This window comes from Ambystoma mexicanum, chromosome 11 (genome assembly GCF_040938575.1).
Source record: "Ambystoma mexicanum isolate Mex_15411 chromosome 11, UKY_AmexF1_1, whole genome shotgun sequence".
Classification (NCBI taxonomy): Eukaryota; Metazoa; Chordata; class Amphibia; order Caudata; family Ambystomatidae; genus Ambystoma; species Ambystoma mexicanum.
The window spans coordinates 706,201,344-706,224,290 of NC_090934.1; the positions used below are offsets into that span (position 1 = coordinate 706,201,344).

Here is a 22,947-nt window from a genome sequence, read left to right on the forward strand (position 1 = left end):
CGGATTACCATGTATTCGCACATATTACCTAGCGACACAGATAGTGGCAGTAAACGATTGGTTACATGGGAACACCAAGTTTCCCCACATCAAGAGGGAACTTGCAGCTATGCATCCAAAATCACCCCTCCAGGTCCTATACGCTCCCCGGGATACCCTAGCTGAAACCCTGCGTATGTCACTGCATGTTTGATATATATGGGAGGAAGCACATAAACACATTGGCTGGGGCTCTAGACCCACACTGGCTCAACCCCTATGGCATAATGCGTTTCTTGTAGAGATTCAAAAGATGGGAGGGGGCGGCTACGGAATCTTGCCTCAGGTGTAAGCACGTAAAGGGAACCTTCTTCCATACAATCTGGGAGTGTGCTGTGGTACAGACTTTCTGGGGGGTATGCACACGCATAATATCCGGGACGGTGGGATCTTATGTACCGCTAGATCCAAAACTGATACTGCTGGGAATATGGGGAGAACTGAACTTCACCAAACATGAAAAATTGTTCGTGGCAGTAGCATTGGGGGCGGGTAAAAGAGTGGTTGCTATGAACTGGGGGTCAGACCCGGCATTAAGCCTAACTCGATGGACGAACGAAGTCACCAGGTGCGCCTCTCTGGAGAGACAAATCTACACAGCAAGAGGGTGTCCTCACAAATTTCAAAAAGTATGGGGAAAATGGTTGGACAGTCAGTGAATCTCATTGCATTGTGCCCTTTTCCCTCCCCCCCTCCCTTTTTTTTGTCTTCCCCCCCCCCCCCCCCTCCGCTTCTGGCCCGCCCCGTCTGCCATGTGACTGTTTGAACAATTGAGATAACAGCCTACCCTTACCTCACCTGTTTGTTATAGGCACTCATTCAAACTAATAAAGTGTGTTATATAAAAAATAAAAAGAGATCATTCCACCACACCTCTAGTCTGGGTCTTTGGGCTGCTTTCCAGCCCATAGCGATTCTCAGTTTGGCCAAGATATATGCCAGATCTTTCAGTTTACTAATATTCTTAAGGTTGCGTGGTCTGGTAAACCCCCCGCCCCCCAACATGCATGCCCATACTGATTCCACCTCTAACTTGATCCCCTTTTGGGACAGGCGTTGTTTAATTTCCACCCCAAATCTCCCCACCTCCGGGCACGCCCAGAACATGTGAATCATCCCGGCGCCCACCTCCCCGCACTTGGGGCATTTCTGTGTCACTGTGCTTCCAAACCTGGCGATTTTACTGGGGGTCATATATGCCCTGTGGGTAACATATAACTGGGTTTGTTGCAGCCTCACATTCCGGGACACCTTCTTGTGATATCTCTGGGCTCTTTCCCAGTGCCCATCTTGCATAGGTTCTCCTGCCGCCTCCTCCCAATCTTGCTTCAACTGGAGCACTTTCTTACCCACTCTAGACATCAATAGTTCGTAAATTCGGGATATTTCGTGCCCGCGCTCCGAGATATCGTACATCGTTTCAATAACAGTATCTGGTTGTTCTGCCAGTACTGCCCCGGGCCATTTTACTCCCACTCGTTTAATGATTCTGGTATATGTGATATATTGTCCCATGTGTATTCCAGTTTCCTTCATTATCTCTTGGAAGTCCAGTGCCTTCCCCTTTTCCCATAAATCACCTAGGGTCGTGAGGCCCACTGGTTCCCAGAATTTACGGATCCCCATCCTCATCTGCATAGCGCCACGAGTGGCACCTGCGGGGAGCATGGCGTCGGGTTTCCCACTACTTGGCACGCTTTGCGCCATGTTATCCAGCCTAGTTCCAGTAATCTCGCTCGCCCTTGCATCTCTAGTTTGGGTAAAGAAGAATGGGTTGCAGTCCTTCCTCAGCAATCTGGCTTCAGCCGTCTCTTCGGACAACCATCTGACTATGCATTGAAGCTGCCCTGCCAGGTGATATCGAAATTCAGCAAGTTTATGCCCCCTCTGTCATACGGATTATGCAATTTCCATAGGGCCACTCTGTTTCTGGAGTTATGCCATATACAGCCCCTGCATAAGCTATGGAGTTTCGTGAAAAAGCGTTTGGGGAGCATGTATGGGATATTCGTGAAGAAGTGTAGCAGCCTGGGCAGGACCACCATCTTGAGCAAGGCCACCCTGCCCACCATGACCAGGGGGAGTTTCGCCAAGAACGCCATGCTATTCTTGATGCCTTCCACTGCCCTTTCTGTTTTGTATTTGTATTTGTCTATAATTGAATGGTATACATTGATCCCAAGATATCTAATTGTTCTAGTCTGCCTGGGTATCGGCAGGATAGGTAGGTTCCCCTGTGGGACTCCCCTAAATCTCCCCAGGGGAAACATACTAGATTTGTTGGGGTTTACTGCGATGCCCGAAAGGGACGCATATCGCTCCATCACTTCCAGAACATACTGTAAGTTTTCCTCTGGGAAGCCCAGGTATAGCAGCATATCATCCACATATAGTGATATCAAGTGCGGGCCCCCTTTCGTATGGACACCTATCTCTCTGTACTGCTGTATGAGACAGATCGTTAATGGTTCTAATTCGAGGATATATAGCATGGCGGACCAGGGCAGCCCTGTCTTGTACCCCTGCTAAGTTGCCATTTGTTTGAAATTATCTCTCCCGTTTTGACGCTGGCCGTCGGGGAGCTATATACCATCTTCACCCATCTCAGATACCCTGGTCCCATCCCGTATTCTTTCATAGCCGCCATCATCCAAGGCCATCTCACAGAGTCAAAGGCTTTTATTGCATCCAACGAGACTATTGCCATTTCGCTGAGATCGTCCTTTGTTCTATGATATGGTGGAGTCTTCTGTGATTGTCGGATATATTCCTGCCTGGGATGTAACCAGTCTGATCAGGGTGTACGAGTTTATCACCCTTTTAAGTCGGTTCGCCAACACTGCCGTGAGAATTTAGCTGTCTTGGTTTAACATGGATAGGGGTCTGTACGACTCGCATTCCAAGCTTGGCTTACCGGGTTTGAGAAACGGAATAATCACTGCCTCTCTCAAGGATTCCGGCAATCTTCATCTCTCGTACTCCTCATTTAGCATAGCCAGCAGCGAGGGGAGCACTTCTTGTCTATACGTTTTATAGAATTCGCTGAACCCGGGGCTTTGCACGTGGGTAGGTGCAGTACCACTGTCTCTAGTTCCTCTATTGTAATTGGGGCCTCCAGATTCTCTCTTTCTTCCTCGTTTAGCTTAGGTAATCCTGCGTCTTGCAGTGTCTCCCAAGTCTCCCGTTCTGCAAACTCCCCTGTATCTTCATAGAGGCGCTTGTAGAATCTGAGAAACCCCTCATTCACCCCCTCCTGGGTGTTCCAGATCTGGCCTTCTCCCATTATCTCCCTGACTACTGGTCTGGGTGTGTTGTTTTTATATAGCCATGCTAGCAGTCTCCCCGGCTTACCCCCCCGTGCGTGTTGCTTTTCAATATATTTTTTGTAGTTCAGATTGCATAGCCTCTCCCAAAGCCCCTCACTGGCTTGTTGTAGTTGGCTCACTTGTTCGGCGACCTCCTGTGAGGTACCTCCCTTGCTCATTATTTCTTCTAGTTTCTTCTCTGTCTCTTGTAGCTCGCACTCTATGCCCTCTTGGAGCCCTTTGGATTTGGATATGGCCGCTCCCCTCACTACCACTTTAAATGCCTCCCATAGGGTTCCTTCTGACTCCACGCTCCCTGTGTTAGTATCGAAATACCCAATTATCTCCTCCCTGAGGTCCTCCCGGAATGCCGAATCCTGCAGGGCCTCAGCTATAAGACTCCATGTCAGAATTCTAGCTCTGGGGGGCTGATGTCTCCACTCCAGGACCAGAGGGGAGTGGTCCGATAGTATTCTTACCTTATATTCTGAGCCCGTCATTTCCCCTACTAATTCCGAGGAGACAAACATATACTCCAGTCTAGTAAATAGGTTATGCGGGGCAGCATAATGTGAGTAGTGCCTATCACTCGGGTGTTGCTGCCTCCAGATATCTTCTAGTCCAAAGTTTCAGGTCCGCAATTGCATCCAGGATCTGCTGGTCTTTGCTCGCCATGGCGGTGTCCGTGGCGGGGGTCTTCTCCTTGCTCCTAGACCCTTCAGCCGTTTGCAATGTTCTTGTAAATTCTTCCAGCGTGGGTTGTTTGCCCTATGCCTTGGTCTGTTTGTTTGCCATCTCAGTGTTACTGGATGCTTCGCTGTGGGCTCTCAGGAGTGTGGTCTCCAGCGCCTGGGGGCTAGTACATGCCCAACTGTGGTGCTTGAGGGAATCTGTGGTGGAAGTCCCCGTATTCAGATTCGCGTTGTTTCACGAGTGGGATGTGTCCTCCCACATCCCTGGCCGCTGGTCTCAGTCTTCCGCTTTGCGCGGTGTCCCAGGCCTCCGTAGTTCCTAGCGACTACCCCGCGTGTCACCTAGAATCCCTTTTTGCTGGATTGCCCAGCTCCTTGTGGTTTGCAGTGCAGTATCCACCTAGGCTCCCCCACTGCACAGTTCGGGTCACTTGCCTGTGGTCAAGAGTTTGTATTAGCCCGTCCTGCGTCCCCATAGCTTACATTTTCATTGCTGGTGCGCTCCCTGCTTGCTGCCCCCGTCGGGCCCAGTGCTTGCACCTGAATGTGCGCCCCAACAATGTGTCTCCAGCTGCTCTCTGGGGTGATGGCTGTGGTTACCGCTGGTGCGTTCTCCTGCTAGCACTGTCACGCATGTGTGCTACTCTGGCTGGTGTGACTTTCCCCCAGTGTGTGCTTCCACTCCGGTTCCGGCTGTCAGCTAGGGCACGCCGTGCTCTGATCTTCTACTGGTCCGCCTCGCTTTCAGACAATTTCCGTCTGTGAGTTATCATCCGGCAGCAGGTGCTCCCAATATGTGGGGTCTGCAGTGGTGTTATTCGCAGGGTGTGCCTAGCACATCTTCCTTTCGTCTCCTCATGGGCTTGTGGGTGCTTCTCTTATGGGGCTCCTTTTTTCACCACCCTTGTCCGCCATTTTAGGAATTGTTTCCAGGGCTGTGTTCCCTTCGTTTTTCGTGGGCTTGGTGTGGTCCTGTGAGAGGCTGCTAGTTTTTTAGTTTTTTTTTTTTTTTTTTACTGTTCAAGACCGCCGAGTCGTGGTTAAATTTACGAACCTTGTGAAGGGCAGCCACTGCTGCACGCGTTATGGGCAAACTTCTAGCCTGCAATCTACTGTGTGCTTAATTATATGTGGCCAGCTGTGCTTCTTAGAATTGCCTGCTTCCGTCTTATTAACTAGTATGGTATCCCCACTTCAGGCGGCCACTCTAGCTGTATCACCCGTCCCCATCCGCTCATTAGCTTCTGCAGGCTTCAGGCAGGTATTCAATGTCGCACCTTATCTCCCGTTGTGTCCATTCACTGATCACTTTCTTCAGCCTCCGGTCAGGCGCAGCGCGCATCTCCAACGTGTCCGCCTGTATCTCCTCAGGTGGTCTCTGACACAGGCTCTGATGCCCGTGTTACTGTTTCACTCACTCCTCTCCGACGCGTTTGTGTTCTCCGCATGTAGCAGCAGGTCACTGCCCAATGCTCTGCTGTTCAGGTCTTGGGGTCTGGCAGCCTGCAGTCTCTCTCCTGTGCACTTCGGATGGCATATATGCTGCGGCCCCTTGACAGTCAATTCACTCGGTGGCAGCTAGGAACGTGCTCTATCGAGCCCGCCTTACTTCACTGTACCTCTGCAGCATTCCGTTCCTGTAATCCACCGCTTGCGACCTGTCCGCTCTTCTCTGCAGTCCTGTTCCGTGTCTCGCTGTTCGGCTCTATTGTTCCGAGCCATCCGCCACTTTGTTCGTCTTGTCCATGGCCCCTGCAATCTTCGGGAAGCACAAAGCTTTTTACCCACTGCGTTTTCCAGCTAGGAAAACTTCTCCAGCCCAGTTCAAGGAACTCATGTGCATATACACCTATTTTCGTCCGTCTCAGGCACCTTCATGGGCACTTTTGGCAAGGATTGTAGTCCGATCAAACAGAACTCCTCCAGAAACACGTCTGCTCACATGGCCTTGTAGCCACGCCCCCTCCATTATTCTATAAATAGTGTCATATTTTGATTTGCTTCAATAAAGAGCCTAGAGGCTGGATCGTGTCTCATTTGCTTGGAGTGTTCATGCTTTATTATGGTTTGCATTTTATTGATGACTTGACTGCCTTTTTGCATATTAGAGCATTATTTCGGGGCTTTCTGATTTTGTGGCTCGATTAGGGGTGTGGAGATCGAGGTGTTTCTGTTGCGAAAACCCTTTTCTGTGCATGGTTTCTGACTAGACAGTTGCAGCCATAGTAAATAGTCACTGATTGCCTAATGCTGAGAGGCATATTCTTCTGCATCAGTCCCTGAGAATGTATATTTCCGGAGTATACCAGTGTTTGTTTTGATATGAACAGAGCCAAAGACAGGGTATGGTATTCAAAAGGCAGGGGTGCCCACAAAGAACCTTTCTTCTTCAATTGGCGTGTAGAAAATATACATTCAGGCATGCAGATAGCTGCTCACCTGGAAACAAAAGGCCTGCTCTTTTCTTCATAAGGTTTTCAAACATTCTCGCTGGGCCTCATTATGAGGATGGAGGTAACCCGCCGGTGCTAGTGGCGGGTTGCCGCCTTCCTCGTAACACCGAATCCGCCGCCTGATATTCCGGTGCCACCTGGACAGTCCCAGTAGCCCGGGATATATCAGGCGACAGAATCGGAAAGTCCCCATTCCCATAGCGTCGCATAGGAATCCACAGGAATGGGTTCACGGAAGCACCAGCACCGTTGTTAACCGTGCGGTTGCTTCCATGAAAACTCTGCCATCTGGGGCCGTTGCGCCCGGCAGTCAGACCTGCCGGGCGTAACGGCCTCTGCCCGCAGTGTAGCATTGTTGCGGTCTGGAAAAGGTACAATGCGACCGGCACCCTTATTTCCAGACCGCCACACTTGGAATGAGGCCCACTGTCTCATGAGTGGATTTGTTTTTCCAATGTGCTTGAAAGGCCCACTTCATCCATTGTTATACGAATGTTTGGGGACACAGTACGCTGCTTATATTGGGAGGAGTCAGGTAATATATCAGAGGCCCAGAGGCTACCGTGTGAGAGGAAACCCATTAGCAAAACAAGGCCCCTGAAAAACTGATAATCGTGGGCTGGGTCGCATATTCAACAGTTGTATTGTAACCTCTAGAAAACTATCAACATTAATGAGTCATCCTCACCTGTGCTCAACCAGATGTCTGTTTACAGGGTATCACTACATAATATCCCCAACAAAACTATTGCCATAGATATGGCCATTTGGTTCGCCATAGGCAATATTCTTGGGGGCGATATTATGTGGGAGCAGGTGTTGCGGGGGTGTCCCCAGCACATTAAAAAATGATGCAGGGGTGTCCCCCGCAGGGTCCATGTGTGAATTTCGCAGCAAAAATATGGCGATATTTTTGCATTGCGATATGTTTGCGGCGGAATTAACACATGGAACCTGCTCATTCCGTCTTCCCTCAGCGGAACCTCCCAAGATTGCATAGCCACCATTGTCTCTTAAAGTTCGCTCTTCATTGTCTTGCACCTCCCTTCTTCTACACTCAGAAGCAGGCCATGAAATCAATAAACATGACCATCACACGGTTCCCCCACATCACACAAAGTTTATGCGCACCCACATTCTGCCAAGACCGCCACCATATCTTCCTAATTTACTGTCTACTTTCCAGTAACGTCATGTCTTAAAGAGACCTGCAATCACATAGAGTAAATGAGCTGGGAATTGACTATAAGACTTGGAGTACCTGAACATCTATGCTGAAAGCACCCTGTCCCTTGAAGCCAATGTTAACAATGGCATGGTACATGTCACTGGGGATACAACCCAAGTCGATCTCTATCATGTAGAAAGTGGTCAGCTGGGAGATTGTGCGGAGCTCAGCAGTGCTGAACATGGCCGCTTACTTCCATCCCTCATATACCTTTGCTGGAGTGGTCTGCTTTGTTCCTAGCAGAGTGAACCATGCTTTGGGGATTCTGGTGAGGTTGAACTGGTGAAAGTTCAGTGTGTCTGACCTGTAACCTGTAGCTGAAATCCCATGCTGCTAGCAGAGACAAAATGGCCTGCCTCCTCCTAGGCTATGTTGAGTCGGTGGAATCCAACAGGGGTAGTGAGACTGCTCCCATTGTGGGCAGTTTGCCTGATGGAGGTAGTTTCAAGTGGCATTAGGGCGAAAAGATTGCAAGATACTGTGGCGGTAAGCAGCAGGTCACTGGGTCCCCGCACCAACAGATTTCCCCAAGACGTGAAAGTTAGTCACAGTGGAGAGGTCATACTACTGCAACTGCATCAGGCACTGATTGTTGCTTACTGAAGGACCATATTTGATCCACAAGGGAAATTTCTGAGCGAGAATATTTTTTTCTTACCGCAGATGCACTCTCCAAGCCTACAGGAAAAAGGGTGAGCTTTTGAGATGGAATCAACGGAAATATCCCACTGCATCCTTGAGCTGTGCCATCCTTGGTGGCTCTCTGTAAGACCATGGACAAGGTGGAACACATGTTAACATAGGTGCAGGCTAGAATACAATGAATGCAGGCCCATCTACAAGGGGCTGAAACAAAGCACCAATCATGTAAGTACTCGCATTCAAAACCTGAATATTCAACTGGGAAACGTTGTGGCACTCGTCACTGAGTTGAAGGTTTTTCAAGGGCAAGTGTTAGTGGCTTTGATTGTATTAGACACAAAGTCGGAAAATGTAAGAGTAACAGAAGGGATGGCCAAATGCAAAGGCTGGGTACTGCAAAAATAGAGGATGGATCAGATCCTTGCCAAGGAATCTTTCCCTAGCAGGTTTATAGAAAAAGAGGGTGGTGGCTTGTTTCCTCGTTTTCACATCAAAATGGCATTCAAACTGCCATTTCAGCCATGGTGGATTGGGAATAGTGATTGTTGTATTTCTGTACCTGCAATGACAGGAAAGAGCTCTTAGAGAAATCCACTTTGACAAAACAAAATAGAAAGATGGAGTATCAAAAGATTCCAATGAGGATGACCACTTCAGTCTGGCACCCGACAAATCTCAGTGAGCTGCCAAGGGAAGTTATTTCTACTTTCTCACCCTGCTGAGGTTAAGGCATTTGTGGCCAGGGTCTGTTGTATTTCTGGATAGGTGCCTTGCGTCCGTGTGAATCGTAGTGTGAGGACTGGAATTTGCTGCACTTGCATTCTAGCAAGTACTTGTTGGCGGTCATGACTCTGTTGAGGTGAAGTGTTGTATCGGAAAGTAACTGGATTACGTCCACATTTTTGTTTTCAGTTCGCCCATGACTGCCTTCTCTTATTTTTCCATTGGTCCCCAATTGTTGGAGTTACTATTACAAAGTAGCTCACACCGTGCATGACCTGTTACACATTTAATGGCTGGAATGCTACATTCTGTAATTTTTTTGGGATGGCAATTCCTCTTAAATGTTATTTTATCTGCTGTCGTTTTTAGTTTGGGCTATTAGGTGCCGCTTTAGCTTTACCTAGAAGCCGAAACTATTGCATTAGAGTACAGATTGGGAGAAATGGCATATGAGGAAGGACACAATGCTTGTAGGTGGTGTTTGGTTATTGGCCCACCCATTGACTACGCGTGGAGTCAATGAAGCCTTACCATCAGACTTTACACTCAGTGTCTACCAGTGTTTTTTCAAAGCCCTCTTCTGAGAGTCAATGAGCCTCATTACAAGGTCCCTGGTCTGGTAAAAAAATCCCAGGAAAAATTGCTGGTAATACCAGCACCAGCATTTTTACCAGACCTGGGAAACCAGAGTTTTCCGGTAGGGGCCACGGATCTCCCGGCAGGTCAGGCCCCTACCGGCAAAGAAATGCCTGAATAATCGGCACTGGTGAGTTGGGCAATCCCATCAAGTGGAGTCCTGTGGGAGTCCTGTGGGACTCCATGGAATGGGAATTTACTGCCGTCTCCACTGCCCATAATATCCCGATTATACTGGGATATCGGGCGGTGGAAACGGTAAGACAGGTTTGCTGGTATCCCGCTGGTAATTCCTGTAAAACTTGTAATGAGGGCCAATTATTTAATTGGAGTTGTAAACCTGCTACTGGTGTTATAAAAATGTCTTAACCAGGTCTGCCTTCAGCCACTTCATTTATAAGCACTTTCAGTGTCCTTCACTGAAATCCTAGCCAACAGTTTTGGCTTGTGTACATGTAGTAGACATTTGCCATGCACTGCTATTAAATGCCCAGGTACTCGCACCATTTTGCACCTGCCATCAGCAATGGGCAGTTAATACTACTAAGGGCGTGCCTGGCAAGCCTTTGCCATGCCTACACAAAAGCCCAATCTCTGGCGCATTCTGATGGTTGTGTCAATTTACATGCTGTTCCATTAACGTATTGTTAACATGGTGGCTTGCAGCAAATATATATATTTTTTGGGATAAGGATGTTGTTATGCATCCGTCTTTTGATGAAAGGATTTTTGTGGAATGATTCATGAATGTGCTATTCTTTTGACTTGAGCTTGCAGAGGGTGGTTAACTATTGCATCACACAGAACATATTAGCATTTTAAGTACTGGGAAACTTGCTCTTGGTCAAATGCTGAGAGTGCACCAAGTGGATTTGTGCCTAGTCTTAAAAAAAAGTGCACAACAACAACAGTGGCAGAAGTGTGAGGAAATGGATTTTAAAAAAAACAAGTAGTCATTTCTGTCCATGTATCCTAATTTAGTTGCTGGACAGATTTGAATAGTGGATTTTTAGGATCAGGGAAATGGAGCAAATTCCTTGCTCCTGTTTTGTGAATCTGCAAATTCCTTGGTGGATTTGCTCTTTTGTAATGGTAAACCTAATATGTTTTGCAGGTTCATGAACCGTCTACTTTTGAATTGCCTTTCTGTTAGCTTCCCTTTATCATAACATAAGCTTAAACTGCCAAGTGTGAGCCGGGACTGTAGTCCTAAGGGTTCAAGATGGTCACCAGGTAGGTAGCTTCCAGCGGACCCTTCTAAAGCAGAGTTAATAAATGCTTTTATGTCTTTGCTTTAGCTTTGACATCCTTTGCTCACATGCAGAGATTCCATGTGCCTTCATTTTGGTTGCTTTTATGGGTCTGAGATGTCTTTTTTTCTGAAGTTTTGTTTTCTCGTCTTGAATACCCAGGATTAGCCCCATCTTAACCAAACTTCAACAACATTTTCGATTTTGCACTGAGAGGAGATTGTTCTCAGATCGTGGACTCTTAAGATGGAGGTATAAAGGAAGAGGCTGTCTGGAGCAGGCCATCTCTTGGGCCATGAACGGAATAGCAGGGAGTGGCTAGGGCATATACTTTGGAATATACGAGTGTACGAAGGGTGAGTAAGGTAAGCCAAGGTGAGGAAATGCCTGGAAGAGTCTCTTAGATGGGAGTGAAAGGGCCTCGCTGCAGGGACTGGGCCTGGACATGTACCAGGAATGCAGGGACTATAGGCGTCTCAAGACAGGTTGGGATGGGAGTTGCAGAGCAAGGAGGCTATCAGAAGAGGGGAACTTTCTGTGACGACAAAGGGACTAATGGGAGCGCAGATAGGCAAGGAAATGGGCTTTGTGGTACAGGAGTGTATCAAGAGTTAAGCAAGGAAATCCAGGGCCAAGGAATTCTGGGATATCGCAGAGTTGAGATTGTGCGACAGCAGGTCTTATTCTTATATTGAGTGATGAAGCTTGGGACAGCAAGATGTAGAGAATTGGATGCCTATGGCAGAGAAGGTAGCGGGGACCCCAACCTCCTAGTTCCGTTCATGTGAGAGGGACAAAGGCACCGACCTGCGGTTGGTGGGGTGCTCTTTGTATCTGAAGTTTCTTAGTGGTGGCGGATGGAGGATCCCTGCTGAGGAGCATTCACGGGAGGGAGGCGATGACTCACGGTACAAGTGTGCAGGCATGGTTCATCCAGCCCTATCTATATTGTTTGTGCTGTGCACAGCTAATATCATATCCAATCTTTGATTCAGTATTCAATCTGGTCCTGTACATTGGGCAGAACCTTGTCCGTTTCATCATAGACTGGCTTGGACCACAACACTGCCTGATTGGGTGGGGGGAAGCCCTCTCACTAGTGACCCTGTGGGCCTATCTGATTTGGACTGGTCGAGAGCTGCTTGTGCTCCTCTTGACCTACATACTGTAAGCTCTAAGGAAAGATTGGGGGCACCTTTTCGTATTCGTACTACCACTCTATTTATCTTGCATCTGGAATTGAGTGGTGGGGCTTGATGTATGGTGGCTAGGCAGTCGCAGTCCATTAATAAGATTCAAGCTGGACAATATGGGCATCAGTGGCAGCTTGGAAGAGAGAGGGATTTAGCTGACAGAAAGATGGCAGTTTATATTTTCTTGAGGCTGTCTGGGCTCAATAGCAACAAACAAGTATGCTGCTACCCAATCGCTCCATTCTGAAGACCTCAATAGCTTGATACTGCTGGATTGAAGGAGTAGAAGAGCTTCGTTTACTGGTGACATACCATGCCTGAATGGGAGTGGGACAGGGGTTGGGACCTGAACATTTTAAATTATAAGTGAATCTGAACTGACGACCAGTTGAAGTCTCTGAACCCTCAAGCCATGTGTGCCGCAACCTGCCAGGATTTGGGGTAGACTAAAGTAGTCAGGGAGTATAAGCTGGATGGAGTCCAGACTGAGGGTCACAGAACGCAAACAAATAAATAAATTGAACACTGGGAAGGATAATGAATGACATAACTTCCTGGTAACCTGGTTAATCAAAACCTTTATTTGATTTGCTCCCTGAAATGCACTCTCTACATTGGCATATTGGATTGGCTGTTGCTCCATGGTATGAACTGTTTTCTCTACCTTAATTGTTGCAATGTATGAATTGTCCCCTAGTTTAATCATTGTTCCACTGTGTGAGTTGTTAGTTTTTTTTGTTTGTTAGTTATTTCACTGGTTTTGCTGTTGCTGGCCTGTATTTTGCTCCTTGGCATGCTCAATTGGCTGTTGCCTATTGAATTATTTGTTTGCCCTAGTTTAATGGTTCTCCTGTTGTGTCTTGCTCCTTAACAAAGTATGAATTGTTTGCTCTAATTTAATAGCTGCTGCACTGTATTTTACTCTTTAGCATCCTAGATTGTTTGCCCATAGTATACATTGTGTTCCCTAAGATCCTGGTCTTCATGCTCCAACACAGTGTATGCAGATCAACTGTGCCACTCACAAACAACAACTTAAAACGCTTCCGACAGATATCAGGCATTGGAACCCCACACCTCTGCAACCAACTTGCAATTCACCATGGGCACACAAGGCTCCCACCTGAAAGCAAATGCCTCAAGGATTGTCGACCTGTGTTATGGCACGTGTTTTGACATGCAATTCCCACCAACCCTAGCCAGCTTAGTCAATGGTGTAGAATCATGGGAGTTGTGAGCCAGAGCATCTGGGTACGGGGGCATATCTTACCCAACACTGCTTATGCTGTCAACAAAGAGCACTTAGAAACAGACTCACACGGGGGGCGCTGTTGAGCAGCCCAGAAAATGGCTGCTTAGCCTGTGAGCTCTGTGACTGCCTGCCCGTAACCATAAAATATCGGCGCCCATCTGCAGAGTTACCGGCCATCACTCTGCAGGCTAACTGCTGGTGCCCTCCTCTTCTCGTGCCTGCACTTCTGAAGAAAATCGGTGCCGGGACCCCGAGATACGGACATCTTATGTTTTGCCCATGGTGCGGCCTGCTCCGCGTGGTCCCCGCGGGTGAGAGTGGCCTCGGCCCCGCCTGCAGTCTTCGCGGGTGGCCGCCTGCCTGAACACATTGCCTTGGCCCTCCCGCTCTGACGAGACCCGTGGGGCACGCCCTGGAGCAGAGCCGGGGCCGCCTGCCTGCTCCTCCCCACCTGCCGGAGTGGGACTGGAGGAGCCCTCTGCCCTGGGATGGCCGGTGGTTCGTGGCACCCCCGGTGTGCGCGGGGCAGCCTCGCACTGTCTTCCTGCTGCCCTCGCCACTGATGGACTGTGACGCCTGGCGGGGCCGGCGGAGGCCCCCCTGTGGCCCTCTATTCGAGCGCTGTTCCTGGGCCTCGCCTGGGGACCTGAAGGGCCTCCTGCCCTGATCTTTGCCACCGCTGGAGCAGGAGGCGGGCGCCTGTGCACTGTGCCGCGGCCGGAGCCGCACAGCTGCCTCGAGATCTGCAGCGCATCACCACTTCTTGGGGCTGCTGTCGTAGGGCCCCTCCTGCTCCATCGCTGGACCCTGCGTGGGACACGGGCATGGCCGCCCTCATGGCTGCGAGGTGGGTGCTGGGGACCTCCCCATAAACTGTTGCTGGCCTCTCCCCGGCAGTGCCCCTGCGCTCTGATAACCCTGCAGCCGCTTCATACCGCACTTTCCACAGGGCAGGGAGTGCCACATTGACTGCTGACCTCGCGCGGGCTGCCTGTGGGTGGCGGCCACCGTCCCGGGCCGCAGGGCTGGGCTGGGCTTTGGCGGCCTGGCCGGGCTTCCCATCCTTCACTGAGGCAGACTCTGCGGCCCATTCACTACCTCGCAGCTGCCGTGGGGATCGGCGAGACTGAGCTGTCATACTCATCTGCTGGATACCCTACCGGACGCAGATGCGGCTGCTCTACTAGCCGAGAGGAGGGTGTTGGGGATCCACTGTTGATATCCCTTTGACTGTGCCCCAGCGTCCTAGCTGCTTCCCTGCATAACGCTCCTCTCTGGGTGAGGGGGGGACTCATTAACAGTTGCTCCTCTGGGGAGCCATTTGCGGGCTGTGGTGGCTTACGCTGGTCACTGTGTGGGGGCCTGGGCAGGATCACTGAGCCACGGGTCCCTCTGAGCGGCGAACTCTCGGCCCTGGGGGGCTGGTCCTCATCCTGCTACTGTGGTGCCTGCCATAGCTTCAGCACACGTCGCTCCTGCACACGCGGCACCCTGTTGTGGCTCTACCATCTACTGCGTGCCCGGCTGGATGGGCAGTGGGGACGGAATCGCCTGCGCTACTCCCCTGCTGGCCCTCATCTGCACCATTACTACAGCCTGGCTGAAACATAACAGTGGAACATTCACCCTGCTCAGCTGAAGACACAAGGGAACCGCATCAATCTACTTTACTCACTGCGACGCAATTACATTTCCGCAGTGCTACGTGCACCATTGTCGTTGTGGTCTCTTCATATCTAATGGTCCCCATCTGCACACCTGCTGGGCTATAATACTCGGACATCTATCAGCGGGGGACACCTCATCTACCTATATTGCCATGTCTGGCAGGTCCCAGGGCGCCAGTAAGACAGGAGTCGTGGATAAATTCACCAAGGCAACATCCAAATCCGACCAGGGTCACGTATCTTCTAATCAAGATGATGCCACCTCATCTCTTCCTGCCCCGGCACATGACCTTGCGGCTATACTCGAATACATGACTAAGAACTTTGCCTCTTTTCATGAAAAACTAGACATTAATGCTAATGTGGCGTCGCTCAAATCCCAGCTGGACCACGCGGGCACCAGAATTACAGAGGCGGAAACGCGAATAAGCACTAACGAGGATAACTTACACACCCTCCGGGACACCGTCCCCACCCTCTGCCGGAACATGAAAATGGTAAAGGCCAAATGCGATGATTTGGAGTCGAGATCACGCAGGAACAATATACGCATAATTGGAGTACCTGAAAATGCTCTCAAGGGCCGCATGGAACTGGCGGTGGAGGACCTATTGAAGGAGCTACTTGACAACCCTGTTCTTTCTCCTTTTTTCATGGTGGAGCATGCTCACCGAGCCCTGTCCTCGCGACCCGCACTTTGTGACTTCCCCAGGCCCATTATTGCAAAAATACTCAGCTACAGAGACAGGGGACCTTATCCTGCGTCTATCCCGCGAGAAGGGGGAATTGCGCCTGGTTTCCCAAATAATTAGGATCTTCCCCGACTTCTCTGTTGGGGTACAGCAGGAGAGACGCCAATTTCTAGGGGTCAAGAAGATGCTGAAAGAACTGAGCATCTCTTATGCAATGCTGTTCCCGGCGCGTCTGAAGCTTAAATTAGAGGGAAGTTGTACTTCTTCACAGTCCCTGAGGAGGCAGAGATGTTTATAGAGCACAGATACCGCTCAATGATCCTCTTGGGGACCACATGGACATGGATAATGACTGATTTGCATTTGTCGCCTCCCTAAGACTTCAAGGCACTAACGACTGTTATGTCCGTCACCTGATCTGCTATGCTGCATAACCCAACTCCGAAGTCGCACTGGGATATCCGGCCACATTGCAGGGTAACACTGGCTCATACTCCTGTACGCCTCTTCGCTCTCCAGCTGGGCTGACCGATGCTACAGGGTTCATGTTACTGTGGCGATACCTTGGCCTGCTGACTCTCATGCTCTTCAAGGGAGAAACTATGACTTATGGACCTACAAAGCCGAACTTGCGTACCCATGCGGTACCTCTATACTCACCATTATTTTGCTTGGTTGGCAACACAGCAACGACGCACCCCACTGCAGTTGCAAACTTAAGTTGGAATGTTTGGTTGGTATGGACCCCCGTTGGGTCAAAAGGTTGGCTGATCCATGTTTTGATTGGCATGCTGGCACCCAACTGTTGAGGGATGTCAGAGGTGGAAGGGAATGGGTGGGAACGTGCACTGCTGGCTATTACTGGACGGCGAGGGTGGGGGAGGTGGGGTTCAGGGAAGTTATACTGCAAAAGGCAGAGGCAGACTGACAGAGCACGCTATGTTGAAGCGACTCATGAGTAACCGCATAAGTTGCGAATGCATGCCACGACAAAAGAGCTGTGATATACCCTAAACAAGTCAAGTGAAATGCCCACTACCATAATGTCGTGGAATGTCCGGGGATTGAGCAACTATACTAAGACCCGAAAAATTATGGCCTACGCCAACAGACACGGCTGCAAAATACTGATGCTGCAGGAAACAACTCCACGGGCCAGCTAGCGGGGTAGTATGGCACCATCATGGGGTCCTAATAGATACTTCACAGCCTACTCTACCCAAGCCAGAGGCGCTCTGACCATGATCCACAATTCCATTAAATTCACACTACATAAGAACTACATAGACCCTGACGGGAGATGCATTATATTACACTGTACCATAGTGAATAGGGAGTATCTTCTCGTTAACTCCTACGGCCCCAATGTAGATTTCCCCTGTGTTCGTGGACACTGTGCCGACCATATTACTGAGGTATGTGGGTATTCGGATCATATGGGGGGGGGGGACTTGAATCTAATATTAGACACAGGCCTGGACAGGACTGGGACCTCCGCTCGACCACTGTCCCGGGCAGCACGCAGCCTACTCCGCCACAGTGCAACGCTCAACATCCATGACATCTGGAGGACGCTGCATCCTCGCCAGCGCGAATATACCCATTACTTCTCTGTTCACGATAGCTCCTCTAGAATTGACATGTTCCTAGTATCAAGTGAAGCGATGGGTAGGGTGGAGGGGGCACAGATTCTAACTCGCAAACTGTCGGACCATGCCCCGGTCACCATATCGGTAGAACTGGGAACACCTGTCCCGACATTTAACACATGGCGTTTTAAGTCCTCTGCCCTTAAAGACATTGTGTTCAAAGCTGATATACTGGCTGATATTGAGTCTTTCTTTGAGCATAACACCCCCCCCCCCCAGACACTTCAGTTGGCGTCAGGTGGGAAGCCTTTAAGGTGTATATCAGGGGGGTGTCTATATCCAGAGAAGCGGGTGTACTAAAGACAATAAGAGCCGCTCTTGGGCGATCCAAAGCTAAATTACGTAAGTTGGGGCTGGAGTGCTCAACCGCTGCTGACCCGGCCAAACCTGCCCTAATTAGTGATGAACTTCAGACATACAACACTCTCGCGACCAGTGAGGTCCAATATTTTAGCCGTCCCCAAGCTGCCCGTAAGTATGGCGAAGGTGATAGACACTTGCAACTCTCATGAGAGGGGAATGGGGCCAAGCTCAGATCGCCTCCGTGAAGGATGACTAAGGCATTCCACGGTGGTCAGACCATCAGATATTAGATATATTTGCTGAATTCTACAGAACCTTATATTACCAGCCTCCCAAACATACTGAACAAACATTCATGATCTCCTCGATCACATCCCCTTGACGTGCATTTCCTCCTCCACCAGAGACCGGCTCGACTCCCCGATCACCCTGGACGAAATAGTCAAGGCTATCTCGGACCTCCCTAAGGGCAAGGCGCCGGGCCCTGACGGACTCACGATACTGGCCCCCAAGTTTTAGAAGTCTGGGGCGAGTCACTCCGCGTATCCATTCTCCCCCCGTCCCTGTGGGAAGCCGTCATAACGGTATTGCTGAAGCCTGGCAAGCCCGATGATGAATGCGGCTCACATAGGCCACTTTCTCTTATGAACCTTGATGCTAAGTTTTTTGCCAAAGTGATAGCGAACCGCTTCCTCCCGTTTATGACGCACATGGTCCATGAAGATCAGGCAGTCTTTGTACCGAGGAGGTCCACCTCTCATAACATCAGGTGGCTATTTAATGTAATGTCCCGTATAGACCAGGATGCAGATGCCGTGACGGTCACTCTCGACGCTCAAAGTTGTTATGGTGTCCTGTAAATATATGTGGCTGGTGTTGGAGACAATGGGCATTGGCCCCAACATGATCAGATACATTAAATTACTATATACCTCCCCGGTGGCCAGGATCCGAGCCAACTCTCTCACATCTGCGCTGTTCTCACTTTCTAGGGGCACCCGCCAAGGCTGTCCATTCTCCCGGATCCTCTTCGCTCTAGTGATAGAGCCAATGGTGGACGACACTCGAGCACGCCACTCACATAGGGGGATAAGGCTGAAAGATGCTCCTGAGATTAGATCTCTTTATGCAGATGACCTATTGCTGTATGTTAGGGATCCATCCGTCCACCTTAACCCCATATTACGAGACATCACACGCATAGGCACCCACTCCGGCTTTACAATTAACTATTCCAAATCCGTGGTTTTCCCGCTCACTGACTCCACCCAACAGCCCACTACGGAATATCCTCTCCGCTGGTCTCCTGGTGGAATCAGATACTTAGGAGTCCAGGTGTCGCTAACTAATCCTACCCTTCTCGCAAATAACTACTTGGCCGCAGCTCAACTAGCAGAGATGAAAATGATGCGTTGGCGTTCCCTCCCACTGTCATTGGCCGGAGGGCTCTCTCTTGTCAAGATGGTCCTGCTGCTCTATACCGTCAGAAATATACCTGTATGGCCCGGGCAGAAATACTTCATAGGATTGCATAAAGCGTGCGCTCAGTTCCTGTGGCACTCGGGTGCAGTGCGCAAGAAATGGTCTGATATGGTGTTCCCATACAAACAAGGTGGGTCTGCTCCCGACTTTGGACGGCGGCTCAGGCCCAACACGCCACTCACTGGTTACCCTACTCCCCGGTCCAACCACAAGTTAAACTAGAAACCCTGGCAGCAGCTGATGTCAACATAATGTCCCTCATATTGCACCAGCACTATATACTCGACTCCCCCATTGATCCAGTCAGCACCACTTTGCACGCCTGGAAGCGCCTGCTACAACACACAGATGAATCCCCTCCATACTATAAATGGCTCCCTGTGTGGGCCTTCCCTGGTCTGGAGCCTACACATGACGCTGCCCTAGCCCGGCACTGGGGGGGATCTAGGCTACCAGGCATTGTCAGACTTCTACCCCGAAGGCAGGTTCATTGACCCTCAGACATGGAAAACGGGCCATTCTGGGTCTGCTTTGGAGGTCCTGCAGTACTATAGGCTTTGGGGCTGCATTCCGTGCTACATGACCCTCCTTTCCCAATGAACCCCCTGACACTGCAGCGATTGTATACATTGCCAATTTGGGTGGCGCCCGCAGGGTCGTCTCCTCCTTATATAAGATGTCACAAAGAAGTGCCCTAATACAGGTCTCCGGGGCAAGCGATGAGTGGGCAGAGGAGCTGGGCCGAGAAATCCCTGACCAGATGTGGGAGGACATGTGTTCACATACGCAAAAGGTTTCCCTTAATTTCCGCTACCGGGCCATCCAGTACAAGCTACTGAACAGGCTGTACTACACCCCCTACAGGATCTCCAAGTTTGCCCACACCACTGCACATACCTGCCCCCGCTGCAAGGTGGAGAACGCGGATCACCTGCATATGTTCTGGACTTGCCACAGATTGAGGGAATTCTGGGGGAAAATTCTAGAGACGCTCGCTGAGATTATTGACACTATAATCGGTCCTGATCCACTGGGGATCCTGTTCGGGGTCTGGGTATACAACAATGTCAAACGCATGGCTAAATTTCTCAATATCAGCTGCATGGTGGCTAAGAAATGCATACTGCTAAGCTGGAAGAGCCTCCCCCTCTCCCCCCCCCCCCCCCCCGACATTCCAGAAATGGCTGAGCCTGCTTACATGGTCCCAAAACTGTGAAGAAGAGTACCTTGTAACACTCCCTACTTCCTCCCGCCCCAAGAATATATGGTCCGCATTTAATAGCTACCTCAACAATCAAGAGGAGAGGTCATCTAGGAGTAGCTTGTCTCCCCCGCTGATGAATGCCTGAACATCATGTACCATTGTATTTTGTCTCTTCCCCGTGCATTGTATAACTGCCTTTGTGACTTATGCACTGCTGTTTATGTACTCGATGTATGCATTGTGCTTTTTTTCCCCCAACATGTGTCTGGTATAACCTCTGCCGACAAAAAATAAAAGTAAAAAAATAAAATAATACAAAACAGACTCGCACACAGTACTAGGGCACTTGCGAACTATGTGTCTAGACAGCAGCAATTCCACCCAGCGTTTTACATCTCTCGCCCCTCCAATCTAACCAACCACCCGCTCTTTCTGATCTTTCACAACGCCCAGAGACCATGGCCATGGCACGTGGCAGCTGTTAGTGGTATAAATGGTAATAACATACCTTAAGCTGTCCATGCAACTGCTTCATGAACGCTCCCATGAGGTCGTTTTGAAGTCTCAGTCCTTTTCCCCCACACTGGTGTTCAACTCACCCTTGCAGTTTACGCATGTTTATATTATGCCGATGAAGTTATGTCAGGAGCATTTCACGTTTATTTTTAATTTGAGGAAGATGTCCATTTATTTTTTATTTAAGCACACGTCTGTTTTTGAACAACCAATGGCCTTGTGTTAACAACCAGATTGTCAATAAAGAACGACGAAGGGATAAAAAACTGATATTCCTCTCCTGCATACTGCACAGACCTTCTACACAATGTTTAGAAACACTGCAAATATGCAGTATGCGCCAAACATAATCAGAATATGTCATCTATAATGCTCTTGAGTATATTTAAAGGATGCAACGACCATGAATCGTATCACGGAAACATTCTGAATAAGGTTTTCCGAGAGAAATGAATTCTATTCTGTAAAAGAAATGTTTTGTTGTTCTTTAATCTGAAGTTAATATTATATTGCAAAGGTGAATGTTTGAGTTCATTTGCTATTTTGTTTATATTACAGGGAACTTTTCTCTGTTTTGGACCTCATGAAAATTGACATGGCCAACTTTGCTGTCAGTAGCATCAGGCCTCATTTAATGCAGCAATCGGTTGAATACGAAAGGCAGAAGTTTCAGGACTTTTTTGAGAAGCAGCCAAGTAAGATCTGGTGTAAAAAAAAAAAAAAAAGATGTCTGTATTTCATGTATGCTTTAAAATTAAGATTTTGATGTTTCCAAAGGATCTTATAGACTGCCTCAAAGCTTGCATATCACATGACTCCCAGCATTTTCCTTTAAATCTAAGCAAGATTGGAAACACCATCCTTTCATTACTTCATGAAATATGTGTATCGAAGGCCAGTGCAATCGTTGTGCCTCAGCTAATATCGTTTTTGGAAGACTGCCAGGTATTTTTCATTGACCCGATGTATGAAGTTGGTTGGGCTGTTTATAAATATTTTCATGGGTTCATATTTGTTGCAGCTAAAAAACAAACGACGTCCAATGTCATAACAAACTGCTTTAAGCTACCCTTCCTATGTCACGTAATAATAAGAAATAGTCCCTTTTGCTACACGTTATAATGATCGAGTCTAGAGGAACAGCCTAGATAATACCCTTTCTCTAGTCTAGAGGGTAATAATAATCACAATCATACCACTGATATATAGCACGCACCACAAACTGAATTGTCTTTAGTGTTCAAATTATAGGTGTGAGTATTTGACTATTTTATCCCTTTTTTTACCTCAAAAGGATAAGAGGCGGAGGCGTCCTTTCCACTATTCAAACCTAGGATCAGAAGGTCTTTTGGTGGGCTCTTAACCCACTCATTGTTCATTCTGGCCTGCAAATAGGACTGAATTAAAATGATGGGAGAAGCCCATTCTGACAAACTTTATTAAATGTTATGCTATTTAGATTGTGTTTTGATGATGTGTACTTTTATGGAATGTCTTTTTGAAACAAAGTAATACAAATATGTATTCAAAAGTCGATAGGCCCTATTCTTGTAATATTTGGAAGGAAAAGTATCAAAGGAATCAAGCACTTTATTGTTACAATGAAAGGTCATTTCCTGTGACCTGAAATAGTAATCCCACTTTACTGATACAAGCAGAACGTAAATGGCGTTCTACTTATGAGCAGAGAGGCAGTTTTTTCTGCCAAAAATGGGCTGAAATCGGCACCTCCTTCAGACCCCATCCCCCTTTGGGTACTGAAGGATGATATGCCGCAGATTGTAACCTGGGTCACTATTTCTGTGAATTCCTCCTACTCCTATGGCATTATTCCTACAGAAATAAAACAGGCGCTTGTCATTCCCCTTTTGAAAAAGCCTGCATTGCATCCCACCTTGCCGGCAAATTTTTCACCCTATTTCCCTCCTCATATTCCTCATGAAGCTTCTAGAGTCTCTGATCTCACCCATTCTTGGCTCCTTTTTGGAAACTACACATTAGTTTGCTCCATATCAGAGGGC

The 22,947-nt window shown here is 48.8% G+C and overlaps 1 protein-coding gene across 1 annotated transcript in view; it reads left to right on the forward strand.

Moving 5' to 3' along the window:
- TCP11L1 (t-complex 11 like 1) overlaps positions 1 to 22,947 on the forward strand; it is a 666,815-nt gene that overhangs the window by 251,370 nt on the left and 392,498 nt on the right. The window contains exon 6 of the mRNA XM_069623576.1: positions 21,485 to 21,621. Within this exon, the coding sequence (XP_069479677.1) occupies positions 21,485 to 21,621 (137 nt within the window). The remainder of the gene's footprint in view (positions 1 to 21,484; positions 21,622 to 22,947) is intronic.